At 30.9% G+C, this 14,316-nt stretch overlaps 1 protein-coding gene and 2 long non-coding RNA genes across 3 annotated transcripts; 2 read left to right on the top strand and 1 right to left on the bottom strand.

Annotated features, from left to right (window-relative positions):
- Window positions 1-5,945: 5,945 nt before the first annotated feature.
- Window positions 5,946-6,506, top strand: LOC118037521 (uncharacterized). The gene is made up of 2 exons (XR_004685624.2): window positions 5,946-6,206; window positions 6,300-6,506. It is a non-coding gene; the product is annotated as an uncharacterized lncRNA (long non-coding RNA).
- Window positions 6,507-7,799: 1,293 nt separating this feature from the next.
- On the bottom strand, window positions 7,800-9,581 carry LOC118037493 (uncharacterized). The gene has a single exon (XM_035043484.2). The coding sequence runs from the start codon at window positions 9,579-9,581 to the stop codon at window positions 7,800-7,802; it is 1,782 nt and encodes a 593-aa protein (XP_034899375.2).
- Window positions 9,582-12,528: 2,947 nt separating this feature from the next.
- LOC118037518 (uncharacterized) lies at window positions 12,529-13,728 on the top strand. The gene is made up of 2 exons (XR_004685623.2): window positions 12,529-13,340; window positions 13,434-13,728. It is a non-coding gene; the product is annotated as an uncharacterized lncRNA (long non-coding RNA).
- The last annotated feature ends 588 nt before the right edge of the window (window positions 13,729-14,316 follow it).

Here is a 14,316-nt window from a genome sequence, read left to right as displayed (position 1 = left end):
AATAGAACACAATTAAAATAAAAATAAAAACTGAATTTTTTTTCATTGGACCGGACCCGGCAATAACATAATTGGAATTGCGATCAAATTTCACAAATGCTACGTCATTATGTGATATCCTTCTAATTTATGTAGTGTTATTAAATAATATTAAGTACTAGTTTTTCGAGTAAAACATAATTTTTTTAAAAAAAATCAACAATTTCATTATGTACAAAATTCTTTCGACAAAAACTACAGTTATCATGATTTATCCTATGTGCAATAAAATTAAGTAAAATATTATCAGAAATAAAATTGAGATTACAATACGAATAAATTTAATTTACCTTAAACTAATTTTTTTAATATATATATTTCACATGAACAATACGAGTGCATTTAATTAATTGTACTAGTTTTTCAGGGAAAAAAAAACTTTGAGCACTAACTGTTCACGTGAACAGTGCGCAGTGGAGCATGGCTCCACTGTTAAAGTTGGGTCAGCAGCATGAGAAGCAGCATTTTGCTGCTTCTCAAAACCTGCGGTGCAGCCTCAAATATCAGTGGGCCCTACCAGCAAAACACCCTGTTTTTTCTTTAACCAAACACTAGGTAGTGTGGCTGCGGGTGAACCTCACTCGCAGCCACACTACCAAACAGCCACTAAGGAACTAAAACAAATTATTTTTTTTATATAAATTTTAAAATGAATTGAACTAAATTCATCCTTTTACATTTGTTATGATTAAATAAATCAAATTTAAAGTGATAAAATCTTAGTTGAGCTATTTGTTTTTATAGATTTTGATTTAATGTGTTTATAATAAACTTTTAATTTATAATGAGTTTTCTAAAATAAAATAAAAAAATAATTTTAAAATTAACACATTATCTTATCACTTCAATTTAAAATGATGTCAAAATCAAATTCCAAATCATTTCATCAAGCCTCTTGCAAGTAACATGGACGATAATAATGGTGGAGGGTCCTATTTGTTTTGATTATTGGAGCATAGAGAGTCAATGGGAGGATCCTATTTGCCTTTCTATTCTTTTTACCGTGTATTAGGGTGGTATACATCTTCGTCAAGATTATCCAAAATATATTTTTTTATAATAGAAATCCGTATAGTAAAATTGAATTGTAATAAAATTTAACTAATTATATAAATAATTTCAGTCAAGTAATAAACAAAAACATAAAATCTTGACATATGTATATATAATTCAAATAAAAACCTATACATAATTGTTTTTAAAAGTTCTTTATAATACAGTTATGGTTATAAAACTCATTAACTTACCATATAAGCCTTGTAATGTTAATAAAGAAATGCAAAATATAATAACAATTTTTTTTAAAATTATTATTTATTAAAAAAATATATTAAAATAATATTATTTTTAGTTTTTTATATTTATTTTTAAAACCAGTACATTGAAACCATCTGAAAACACTAAAAAATATAAATTTAAATAAAAAAATAACTAAAAAATCAATTAGATTTTAATGCTTCCCTAATACATTTATTTATTAGAGTTTTAACCAATATTAAATCTAGTGTTTTATTCATAGCTCTATTTTTGTACCAACTCTGTCAATAACTAAACAATAAAAAATTTAAGCACAAATATTATTTCAATATATTTTTAAATAAAAATTAGTTTTAAAAACAACTACTAATAAAAACTAACTATAGATGAGGGATGCTAATGAAACTAATTAAATATATTTTTTTATGTCCCAGCTTTTAATTAAAATGTTCACTAAATAACATGTTCTTTTTTTCTCAATAAATTTACACATATAAGTCTGGTCTAAGAGTTTTATATTCAATAATTTTCTTCTTATTAAATTCAAGTACCGATGATTTGCAATATAACGAGGAAGGAATTGTTACTTTTATTGTTTATCTCAAGATCTTTTTAACCCCCCCCCCCCCCCGAAAAATATGGTGAGCCTTGGACTATATAATAAAAGTAGCTCTCTTACTTTACATAATAATAGTAAAGTAAATTGAAGTTATTAAAGTCAAACTTGTTACACTGAATATTGTTTTTTTTAAATTCTAAATCAATGAGATTCTATTCCAATCACGGGCACATTTTAGTAAATTTTACTTTCATAGATCTCAAAAATCAAAACTCATAATGCATAAGTTTTGATATCCGGTAACACACACCAAAAAAAAAAAAACATCTATGTACTTAAAGATAGTAAATTTATCCTTATGTCTGCTATTGAAAAAAAATACAAATGAGCTTGGATTGGGTCTTTTGGTCTTCAATTTGAAATCTAAAAAAAATGGGGTTTTTAGCCTCGTATATATAAAGTGAAGGTCCATAAACAAAAAGCTTTCTTTTTTTTTCCTTTTTTTTTTTTTTTCAATTCATCCTTCTCTCTCCTTTTCATTTATCCCCCTTTGTTTTCCTCAATTTTGTTCTTTTTTCCTCAGTTTTTTTCCTGCTTTTTTAATAGCCTTTTGAGTTGTTTTTAAACCATTCAAGTCGTCTAAATTATATCAAGATAATAATTCATATAATTTAATTTTAAAGTTAGGTTAGGTAAGAAATTAAATCTAGAGGTTTTCTGTTAATTTCATCCTCTCTTTTTTTTTCAATCTTATTCTCAATTTGATATACTAGTTAGTAAGGTTATATTTGGACCAACAAAGTCGACTGAATCACGTTGAGGCAACTACCACACAATTTAATTTTAAACTAACATCAATAAAGTGTTGAGTTGGAAGCTTTTTTAATGTCAATTTCATTTTCTTTCTTAATTTCATCAATAAAGTGTTGAGTTAGAAGATTTATTTCTAATTCTAAACCAATGAGATTCTATTCCAATCACGGACACATTTTTGTAAATTTCACTTCCACAGATCTCAAAAATCAAAACTCATAATGCATAAGTTTTGATATCCGGTAAAAAAAAAAAAAACCTTTATGAACTTAAAGATGGTAAATTTATCCTTATGTTTACTATTGAAAAAAATAATACAAATAAACTTGGATTGCGCTTTTTGGTCTTGACTTTAAAATCTAAAAAAAATAGTTTTTTTAAACTCGTATATAAAGTGAAGGTTCATACACAAAAAGCTTCCTCTCTTTTTTTTCTTCTTTTTTTTTTTTCATTTCTCCACTCTTTTTTTTCTCAATTTTTTTTCTTTTTTTCATCAATTTTATCCTGTTTTTTAACAACCTTTCAAGCTGTTTTTAAACCATTCAAGTCGACTACATTATATCAAAATAATAATTCACAAATTTAATTTTAAAGTTAGGTTAGGCAAGAAATTGAATCTAGAGGTTTTTCTATTAATTTCATCATCTCTTTTTTATCAATCTTATTCTCAATTTGATTTACTGGTTAGTAAGGTTACCTTTGAACCAACTAAAGTTGACTGGATCATGTTAAGGTAACTACCACACAATTTAATTTTAAACTAAAATCAATAAAGTGTTGAGTTGGCATGTTTTTTAATGTCAATTTTATTATATTTTAATTTTATCTTTACAATTTTTTTATTATTATTTGCAGTCAATGAATCTATTTGGATGTGATTTTCGCTTGACTTGAAGACTTTTCAATGTTCTTTTTTTTTTTTTTTGTATGGTTTCAATTCTGGCAGTTTCCAGGAACGCCTCTTGCAAGCTTAACATCAACGATAATAATGGTGGAGGGTCCTATTTGCTTTGACTATTGGAGCCTAGAGAGTCAATAGGAGGATTTTATTTGCCTTTCTATTCTTTTTACTGTGTATAAGGGTGGTATACATCTCCGTCAATATTATCAAAAATATATTTTTTTATAATATAAATTTGTATAGTAAAATTGAATTGTAATAAAATTTAACTAATTATATATAAAAAAACTCATTAACTAACCCTACAAGCCTTGTGACGTTGATAAAGAATTGTTTAGAAGTATGATAATAGTTATTTTTTAAATTGTTTTTTTATTAGAAAATATATTAAAATAATATTTTATTTATTTTTTTATTTTTAAATTAATATATTAAAATGATTTGAAAATATTAAGAAATATAAATTTAAAATAAATAATAAATAATATTATTATTTTCAAAAATATTTTTAAAATATTAAAATAAACATGCTATGAACGAAAAGAAGCTGTGGCAGAAACTAGTTTACCAGCTACATAACATAAATTGCAAATTATTCTACCAGATAACAGTTATATTAAAAGGAGAAACAAAATAGAAAGAATATGATGCAGAAAAGAATGATATTTCAAATCAAACATTGTGGCCTAGAGCAGAAGATATAACTCAAGTCAACAGGATCTGTTCCATTTTAATGTCAAAACCAGTCGCTATAAGAATCTTTTTACAGAACTTCATTTGTCATCCTTGCTTCTCCGAGTTCTCTGTCCCTGAATTACATCCCGGATGAGGACGTCCGGTTTATCCTTTGTGCGCCTAATTTTGGAGCAGCAGGTTTACCTCGGCCTCTACCAGCTACCAGCGGGTTGGCCCAAGTAGTAGGCGGAGGAGCAGCAATGGTAGCCCAGGGATCATCGTCAACAAGTGCTGTAGCTGATTTGACATTCAAAGGTCTTGCCGTGGTTTTTGGGCAAACTTGCAGCTAAGGAAGTAGAGGTGAAATTAATAATTAAAGAGACTTGCTGAATGTCTCATCAAGAGAACAGATGACAAGGATATGTATCTAATACTGAAGCAGGTGATAATAGATGCGTTTGGTAACGTGGTGCAAATTGTATTTCCATTAAATAAATTTTTTTTTTAAATTTAATGCGGTTTATATTTTTTGTATTGTTTTAATGTATTAATATTAAAAATAATTTTTAAAAAATAAAAAAACATTATTGACATGCATTTTAGTACGAAATATTATTTGAAAAGTAACCGCTACCATACCGTCAAACAGTGGCGGAGCCACATGGTATATTAGGGGGGCAATTGCCCCCTTAACTGTTTTTAATAATAGTTATTAATTTAATTGTTTTAAATTAATTAAAAGTTACATTATTAACCCATTTTTATTTAATTATTATCATCAATTTTTAATTGAATTAATAAAAATATAAAATTAAATTTTTTCATGAAATCGATGAATAAACAAACATTTTAATTATTGTCAATGAATAAAAATTGATATTTGCAAAATTAAAGGTTGGTTTTTTTTAAAAAAAAAACTTTTTTGTTTTGTTTTTAAAAATGATTTATAATGATAAATTTAAACTATCAATGTTGATTCATATCCATGCATTATATATAGCATGTTATATGGTAATGGGTGTGTGAAATGAGTTGTGATGAATTAATGTGTATTTTATCATATATTTTATATGGAAGATTTATAATTATTATGTAACTGAACTTAATTTTATTATTATGAAAACTTAAAGAGAATGATTATAATGTAAGTTTTTTTATGTTAAAAATATTTTTAAATTAATTTTGTTTTATATGAGTTGGTATATTTATTTCAAATTAATTTTTAATGCATATCAATAAAATATATTTGCCCCCTCATTTAAAATATTCTGGCTCCGCCACTGCCGCCAAACACGTTTAAAAAAACTTACCTCAGCTAGGGTTTTTAAAAAAAAAAATTGAAAGAAAAATAAGTTAACAAGAGGAGTATTTATAATTCTATTAAATTCAGAAAATTGTGAGTTTATTGATTTTTTTTTTGCACGAATCAAGCCTAATTTTATTATTTTTCAAGCTTTTGATTTGATTTTATAAGTTAAATATTCCTAAAATCATATAGTTTTAAAATCAGCCCGTAATTTTAACGATATTAATCTATGTAAATAACATGTAACCGCGTTGACCTGGTCTATTATTGATTAGGGAGTCAACGGGAGAAAATTCTCGGCCTTTCTTATTATACCGTGTATTGTATTGTAATAAAGACGTAGACATCACATAATGTCATCATCAAAGCCATTATTCGAATCAATACAAGTTCCTACCCCTCAGAGGCCTAGATTTTGCACTTTCCCTCTAAGATTTATTTTTTAGGGTTTTATTTAATCAACTAGAACTGGGCCTCTTGGTCTTGAATTTGAAACTATTTTGGGTCTTGAATATGAAACCACGCCGAGCCATCTCGGCCCGAGCTAGGGCTTGGCTATAAGTTACCATACCCAATCCCGTAATCAGTCTTCCTTCTCCTCATTGGGGGCTTCAAAAAGCTTACCAGTCCCCACCGCCATCACCATGAGAGCCAAGGTAACCTCAAAATGTCTGCAAGCTAATCTAAAACATGGTGCACTTGATTGCTTTTAATTGGTATCGTTGAGTTTTGGGTTTTTCGTTTTTCAGTGGAAGAAGAAGCGTATGAGGAGATTGAAGAGGAAGCGTAGAAAGATGAGGCAGAGATCTAAGTAGATTTTCTCATTTCCGATTACTTTCTTCTTCTTTTCTTCTAGTGTGTTTTAAATCAAACAGTGGATTATGTAGTTCCCCCTTGTGTTTTGATTAATCAGATGATGGGTTTATCTATGGATATATTTATTTGTTTTCTTTGAATGTTGATGAGTTTGGTTTCTTTCCTTGATAATTTCCTTTGGGATTTTATCTGCTTAAATGGAATTGGAGTGGATTGATAAGATTATCTACTTGTGATTATCATTATTTTCTTTCTTTTTTTTGTCGGGTTTTGTTTGCGGGTTAGATAGTGAATTTGCGTTTTATTGTGATTTGTGCTGAGAGATTATGAAATCTTGGTGTGGTTATTTGGATATCAAGTTGATAGGTAATCCTGTGTCTCCTCTCATTTCGTCATCTCGTTATGCTCAAGTTGATTTTTGGCGATGCAAATCATGGAAGTTTTGAGGTAATTGGATGTTGTAGACGGGATGATTAGGTAATGGGATTTTGTGTGTTATTGATCTGGAGTTGATAAGTAACAGGATGTTTCGCACTTTTTCGCACTATTTAGTCAGGAGCAGGCTGATCTTCAGCTTTGTAAATGGCTAGTGGCCCGCATGGTGGCCAGACAAGCCTTCTGTAATGTTTCCCCTCTTCCTTCTCATGGCTATCGTGGAAACTAAAAAAATCGATTAAATTAAGAAAATTATAAAAATAAAAATTAATTAAATCAATAAAAAATTTAAAAAAATTAATTTATTCAGTTTTAATTTTATAAGCTGATCGAATCGAACCAAAATAAAAAAAAACAACCAAAACAAACTGATTTGAACTATTTTTTATTCTAAAAATCAAATTAAAATCAGTGAGTTTGAATCAGTTTTAGTTCAGGTATTTTTTAAAATAATTTTATTTTAATTTTTTTAATAAAAAATAAATCAATCACTTCTAAATTTAATAGGTGCACGAAAGAATTGGAAACGAGGCAATAATTGAAATAGTTGCTGCCCAGTCACGCAATTATGAGCCACGGAATTTGGAGAAATTGATGTCCTAACAACCAGTAGAAATCTAGAGAATGCAGGCCCAGCTACACCATAACCCCTTCCATATCCACAAAATCATTCGATCCACATCCCACTTTGTTGGGATAAATATTGTTTCTCACATGCTATATACACAGGCTTATTTCTTGACTTTCATAGTGATTTTTTTTTCATTCATTTAGGTAATCAAAGTTTTTTTTTCCTCCTCAATCCAGTCTTCTTGTGGTCAATTAGCTTTTAATTAAAATGTTCACTAAATAACATGTTCTTTTTTTCTCGATAAATATACACATATAAGTTTGGTCTAAGAGTTTTATATTCAATAATTTTCTTTTTATTAAATTCAAGTATCAATGATTTGCAATATAACGAGGAAGGAAGTGTTACTTTTATTGTGTATATCTTTTTAATCCCCCCCCCCTCCCCCGAGATTGCGTGAAAGATTCAGATATTGAAGAAGACCTAGTTCTGAAATCCAACCAGGTACCCGCCCAGTAATTTGGTTGTCTGAAAGATCTAAATGGAAGAGTTTTGATTGGTTCCTTAGATCTGGAAACATTCCCAGGTCGCAAGAAGCCAATCTTAATTTCTTGATTTGGGGAGGGGAAGACATGTTGGAATTGCCGCCACTTGCATTAACTCTCAAGTTGTTGTACGAGAGGCCAAGTGTGGTGAGATTGGGAAGTTTCTGAATCCAATGTAATTGCAACGTGCCATTGAGCTTATTGGATGAAAGTTCAAGGACATTGAGTTTTGCAAGATCAAAGACAGAACTGGGAATAGAACCTTCTAAGTTGTTGCTGCTCAAATCCAGGGTATCCAAAAGAGAGGAAGACACGTTTGGAAACACAGGAATCTGTCCCCCAAATCTGTTGTTGGAAAGCTGTATCCTCTGCAGCGACGGGATTGCAAACAACGATGAGGGGATGCTCCCGTTGAATGCATTGTACCCTAAATCAACATAGGTGAGGCTTCGAAGGCCTTCCCAGTGACTGGATGGAATCTCACCTTTTAGTTGATTGCGAGAGACATCTACATAGGTGAGATTCTTGGACTTGCGGAATGATGGGAGTGTGCTTGTGAAGTTGTCGGATGACAAGTCCAGATAAAACAGCTGGGTGAGATTAGCCATTGAATTTGGAATTGGTCCAGTGAAATTGTTACCCGCTAGCTCTATTCTGGATAATTTCTGGAGTCCACCAATGGACTGTGGTAGTGTTCCCGAAAAATTTGTGTTACTGAGCAGGAGGGTCCGAAGAGAGAGATTCTGATGGAACTCCGGAAAAGAACCCTGAAGGAATTTGTTGTATTGCAAGTCAAGGATCTCTAGTGTTGGTACCTGGAATATAGCTTGTGGAAATTTACCGTTCAACTGGCAAGAGCTAAGCTGCAAGGCAGTCAATTTCGAGTAATTTGCAAGGAATTCTGGAACTGGAGCAGACAAATTATTACCGCTCAAACGAATTATTGAAAGAGACTGAAGCTTTGCAAGGGAAGCTTCAAGAGGACCTGAAAGAAAGCAGCGGGACATGCTCAGCGCTTTTAACTTGGGCAGTGAAGATGATAAGGCCTTGCACCAGTCATTGCCGTGTGCTGATATATTAACACCGTCAAGAAGGAGCTCTGTTAGGTGTGTGAGATTTTGAACCATTGTTGCAAAATTAGGCTTCTCGAGTTTCAGTGGAGGACCTCCAAGGAAGGAAATGGTTGACAAATCAAGACTAACCAACCTTGTCAGCTTTGAGAAATCATTTGGAATTTGGCCTGTAAAGCCAGCACCGGACAAATTCAGTGAAATCAAATCCGTGAGGTTGGCAAACCCGACTGGCAGAGCTGTGTCGAAGCTGTTGAAAGACAAGTTTAGACTCTGAAGAAATTGAAGTCTGAAAAGCGCGCTTGAATCGTCAAGTCCACCAGTGATTGATTCATTGCTCAGGTCGAGGCCTATAACACGATCAAGCCCACCAATATCGCAGCTTATACCTCTCCACTCGCAGCAATCTGAGCCGGGATTCCACGTCACCAGGTTGGTGGACATAGATTGATTGAATACGAGAGTGTTCTTTAATTGGAGCAACAAAGATTGCTGATCGCTCTGGCATCTGCCAGAAACCAGACCTGTGTTGATGCAGGAGAGCATCATTAGAAGGGGCATGAAGAAAAACAAAGTAAAGAGAGGAATTTTCATTGTCAAGTGGATTGTTTGCATGGATGAAGTTTCTCTCTTTTGCGTGGTACCGTACTTTAAAACATGCAGTAAAAGATTCTATTTGGCTGTGATTTTCGCTTGACTTGAAGACTTTTCGATGCATACTTTTTTGGGCCGAGAAAAATTGAGGCCCGTATGGTTTCAATTCAGGCAGTTTCTATGAACATGGTATTTTTTTAAAAATTTAAAATTATTTTTAAAAAATATTTTAAAATATTAATATAAAAAATAATTTTTAAAAAAATAAAAAATATTATTTTAAATATATTTTTGAAGAAAAAATATTTTAAACTACAACCACTATAAATATCTCTTTTAATTAGTTGGTATGGACTAAATAATTAAAACAAATTATTTTTTTATATAAATTTTAAAATGAATTGAACCTTTTACATTTGTTATAATCAAATAAATCAAATTTAAATTAATAAAATCTTAGTTGAGCTATTTGTTTTTATAGATTTTGATTTAATGTGTTTATAATAAACTTTTAATTTATAATGAGTTTTTTAAAATAGTATAAAAAATAATTTTAAAATTAACACATTATCTTATCACTTCAATTTATAATGATGTCAAAATCAAATTCCAAATCATTTCATCAAGCCTCTTGCAAGCTTAACATCAACCATAATAATGGTGGAGGTCCTATTTGCTTTTGACTATTGGAGCCTAGAGAGTCAATGGGAGGATCCTATTTCTATTCTTTTTACCGTGTATTAGGGTGGTATACATCTTCGTCTGTCTTTAACATCTTTGATAATTATGCAGGTGGGGCCGTGGGGGGACATGAACAGTTGAACACTATGCGTAGATGACATTTAAACGCATTGACTAGGGCTTGTTGAGACTAGGGAGTCAATGAAAGAAAATTATTTGTATTAAATCTAGTGTTTTATTCATAGCTTTATTTTCATACTAACTCTGTCACGTAACTAAACAATACGAAGTTTAAGCACAAATAGCACTCGAAAATTAAAGGTTAAGGATGATATTAATTAAACCAAATAACAAAATTAACTTCCTCTAAATCCTTGTATTCAGTCACTACACTTGTAATAACGCGTGATTAATTCTTGCTCAAATGTTAATTTAAATAATAATATAAAAAAAACGCGTGTTTAGCCAAGAAATTCAAAACATTCAAATACTTTAAATGTACTTTCTTTAAAAAAAAAAAAAAAAGACTGCATCACCAGGTCTTTTCTCAATTGACAGAAATGTTTAAAGTTTTTTTTTATTGGATTTCAATCTGTGTTTTTTTATGTTAAAATTTGAAAAATAAATTAGTTTAAAATAAATTTTTTTAAGTTTTTGAATCATTTTGATATATTAATATAAAAAATGAATTTTTTTAAAAAAATATTTTAATATATTTAATTCTAAATAAAAAATATTTAAAAAAAAAAACCAGTAACAAAACTCAAGAAATACCTGTGTATCAACCACAATGGTCATTTACCATGTAAAACTGTAAAGTTCACTTTAATCCCTATAAAGCAAATTCAATTGGACCTAAAACTGTAAAGTTCACTTTAATCCCTATAAGTTTGGTCTAAGAGTTTTATATTCAATAATTTTCTTTTTATTAAATTCAAGTACCAATGATTTGCAATATAACGAGGAAGGAATTGTTACTTTTATTGTGTATCTCAAGATCTTTTTAATGTCCCCCCCCCTCCCCGAAAAATATGGTAAGCCTTGGACTATATAATAAAAGTAGCTCTCTTACTTTACATAATAAATAATAATAGTAAAGTAAATTGAAGTTATTAAAGTCAAACTTATTACACCGAAGATTTTTTTTCTAATTCTAAATCAATGAGATTCTATTCCAATCACGGACACATTTTTGTAAATTTCACTTTCATAGATCTCAAAAATCAAAACTCATAATGCATAAGTTTTGATATCCGGTAAAAAAAACAAAAAACCTTTATGAACTTAAAGATAATAAATTTATCCTTATGTTTACTATTGGAAAAAAAAATATACAAATGAGCTTGGATTGCACTTTTTGATCTTGACTTTAAAATCTAAAAAAAAAATAGTTTTTTTAGACTTGTATATAAAACGAAGGTCCATAAACAAAAAGTTTTCTGTTTTTTTTTTTTTTTCAATTCAGCCTCTCTTTTTTCATTTCTCCACTTTTTTTTTCTCAATTTTATTCTTTTTTCCTCAATTTTATCCTGCTTTTTTAACAATCTTTCGAGCTGTTTTTAAACCATTCAAGTCGACTATATTATATCAAAATAATAATTCACATAATTTAATTTTAAAGTTAGGTTAGGTAAGAAATTGAATCTAGAGGTTTTTATGTTAATTTCATCCTTTTTTTTTTATCAATCTTATTCTCAATTTAATTTAGTGGTTAGTAAGGTTATCTTTGAACCAAGTAAGTTGACTGAATCATGTTAAGCCAACTACCACACAATTTAATTTTAAACTAACATCAATAAAGTGTTTAGTTGGCATGTTTTTTAATGTCAATTTTATTTTATTTTAATTTCACCTTTATAATTTTTTTATTATTATTTGAATCATGTTGTTTTTGAACTAATATTAAACAGTAGAGAGACTTGAAGGATCAATCAATCCAGAGGTGAAAATTTATGAAAGACTATTATGAGGTTGGTGGAAAATTTGTGAAAGAATACTCGACAATAGGCTTTAAATCTGTAGAAATTTTGTGCTCTTGAACCAACATCATTGATCATAAAACTTGAGAATAAGGGAGACTTAGTTATGATGAAGTAAAGAGAGGAATTTTCATTGTCAAGTGGATTGTTTGCATGGATGAAGCTGCTCTCTTTTGCATGGTACCGTACTTTAAAACATGCAGTCAATGAATCTATTTGAATGTGATTTTGGCTTGACTTGAAGACTTTTCAATGCATTCTTTTTTTTTTTTTTGTATGGTTTCAATTCTGGCAGTTTCCAGGAACGCCTCTTGCAAGCTTAACATCAACGATAATAATGGTGGAGGGTCCTATTTGCTTTGATTATTGGAGTCTAGAGAGTCAATGGGAGGATCTTATTTGCCTTTCTATTCTTTTTACAGAACTTCATTTGTCATCCTTGCTTCTCCGAGTTCTCTGTCCCTGAATTACATCCCGGATGAGGGCGTCCGGTTTATCCTTTGTGCGCCTAATTTTGGAGCAGCAGGTTCACCTCGGCCTCTACCAGCTACCACCGGGTTTGCCCTAGTAGTAGGCGGAGGAGCAGCAATGGCAGCCCAGGGATCATCGTCATCAAGTGCTGTAGCTGACTTGACATTCAAAGGTCTTGCCGTGGTTTTTGGTTGCAAACTTGCAGCTAAGGAAGTAGAGGTGAAACTTCGATTAGGGAGTCAACGGGAGAAAATTATCGGCCTTTCTTATTCTACCGTGTATTGTATTGTAATAAAGACGTAGACATCACATAATGTCATAATCAAAGCCATTATTCGAATCAATGCAAGTTCCTACCCCTCAGAGGCCTAGATTTTGCACTTTCCCTCTTAGATTTATTTTTTAGGGTTTTATTTAATTAACTAGAACTGGGCCTCTTGGTCTTGAATTTGAAACTATTTTGGGTCTTGAATATGAAACCTCGCCGAGCCATCTCGGCCCGCACTAGGGCTTGGTTATAAATACATTTGAAACCATACCCCGTCCCGCAATCAGTCTTCCTTCTCCTTCTCATTGGGGGCTTCAAAAAGCTTTAACAGTCCGCACCGCCATCACCATGAGAGCCAAGGTAACCTCAAAATGTCTGCAAGCTAATCTAAAACATTGTGCACCTGATTGCTTTTAATTGGTATCGTTGAGTTTTGGGTTTTTCGTTTTTCAGTGGAAGAAGAAGCGTATGAGGAGATTGAAGAGGAAACGTAGAAAGATGAGGCAGAGATCTAAGTAGATTTTCTCATTTCGGATTACTTTCTTCTTCTTTCTTCCTTTTAGTGTGTTTTAAATCAAACGGTGGATTATGTAGTTTCCCCCATTGTTTTGATTAATCAGATGATGGGTTTATCTATGGATATATTTATTTGTTTTCTTTGAATGTTGATGAGTTTGGTTTCTTTCCTTAATAATTTCCTTTGAGATTTTATCTGTTTAAATGGAATTAGACCTGGATTGATAAGATTGCCTGCTTGTGATTATCATTATTTTCTTTCTTGTTTTTGTCGGGTTTTGTTTGTGGGTTAGATAGTAGTGAAACCACATTGTTTCGATATGGTTATGACATCTCGGTTTGTGTCATTTGGTATGACAATACAATCCTGGTTTGAATTTGCGTTTTATTGTGATTTGTGCTGAGAGATTATGAAATCTTGGTGTGGTTATTTGGATATCAAGTTGATAAGTAATCCTGTGTCTCCTCTCATTTCGTCATCTCGTTATGCTCAAGTTGATTTTTGGCGATGCAAATCATGGAAGTTTTGAGGTAATTGGATGTTGTAGACGGGATGATTAGGTAATGGGATTTTGTGTGTTATTGATCTGGAGTTGATAAGTAACAGGATGTTTCGCACTTTTTCGCACTATTTAGTCAGGAGCAGGCTGATCTTCATCTTTGTAAATGGCTAGTGGCTAGCATTGCTTGATTTTACTCTTGTTACTTGCAGTTAGCGTTTGCTGCATCGAACTGTAGGCTGTAGTTTTTTTAATGTGATAGTGCTTATGCAACTGAAAAACTGTATTGCTGTGCTTAGATTCAGTATTTTTCCTGCCAA

Source organism: Populus alba, chromosome 16, assembly GCF_005239225.2.
Source record: "Populus alba chromosome 16, ASM523922v2, whole genome shotgun sequence".
NCBI lineage: Eukaryota > Viridiplantae > Streptophyta > Magnoliopsida > Malpighiales > Salicaceae > Populus > Populus alba.
Note: the sequence above shows the minus strand (reverse complement) of the source record. Positions and strands in the feature narration are given on the sequence as shown.

Bases quoted from the DNA above. Each gene is read 5' to 3' on its own strand.
- LOC118037493 (XM_035043484.2), bottom strand. From the start codon at position 9,581: ATGAAAATTCCTCTCTTTACTTTGTTTTTCTTCATGCCCCTTCTAATG.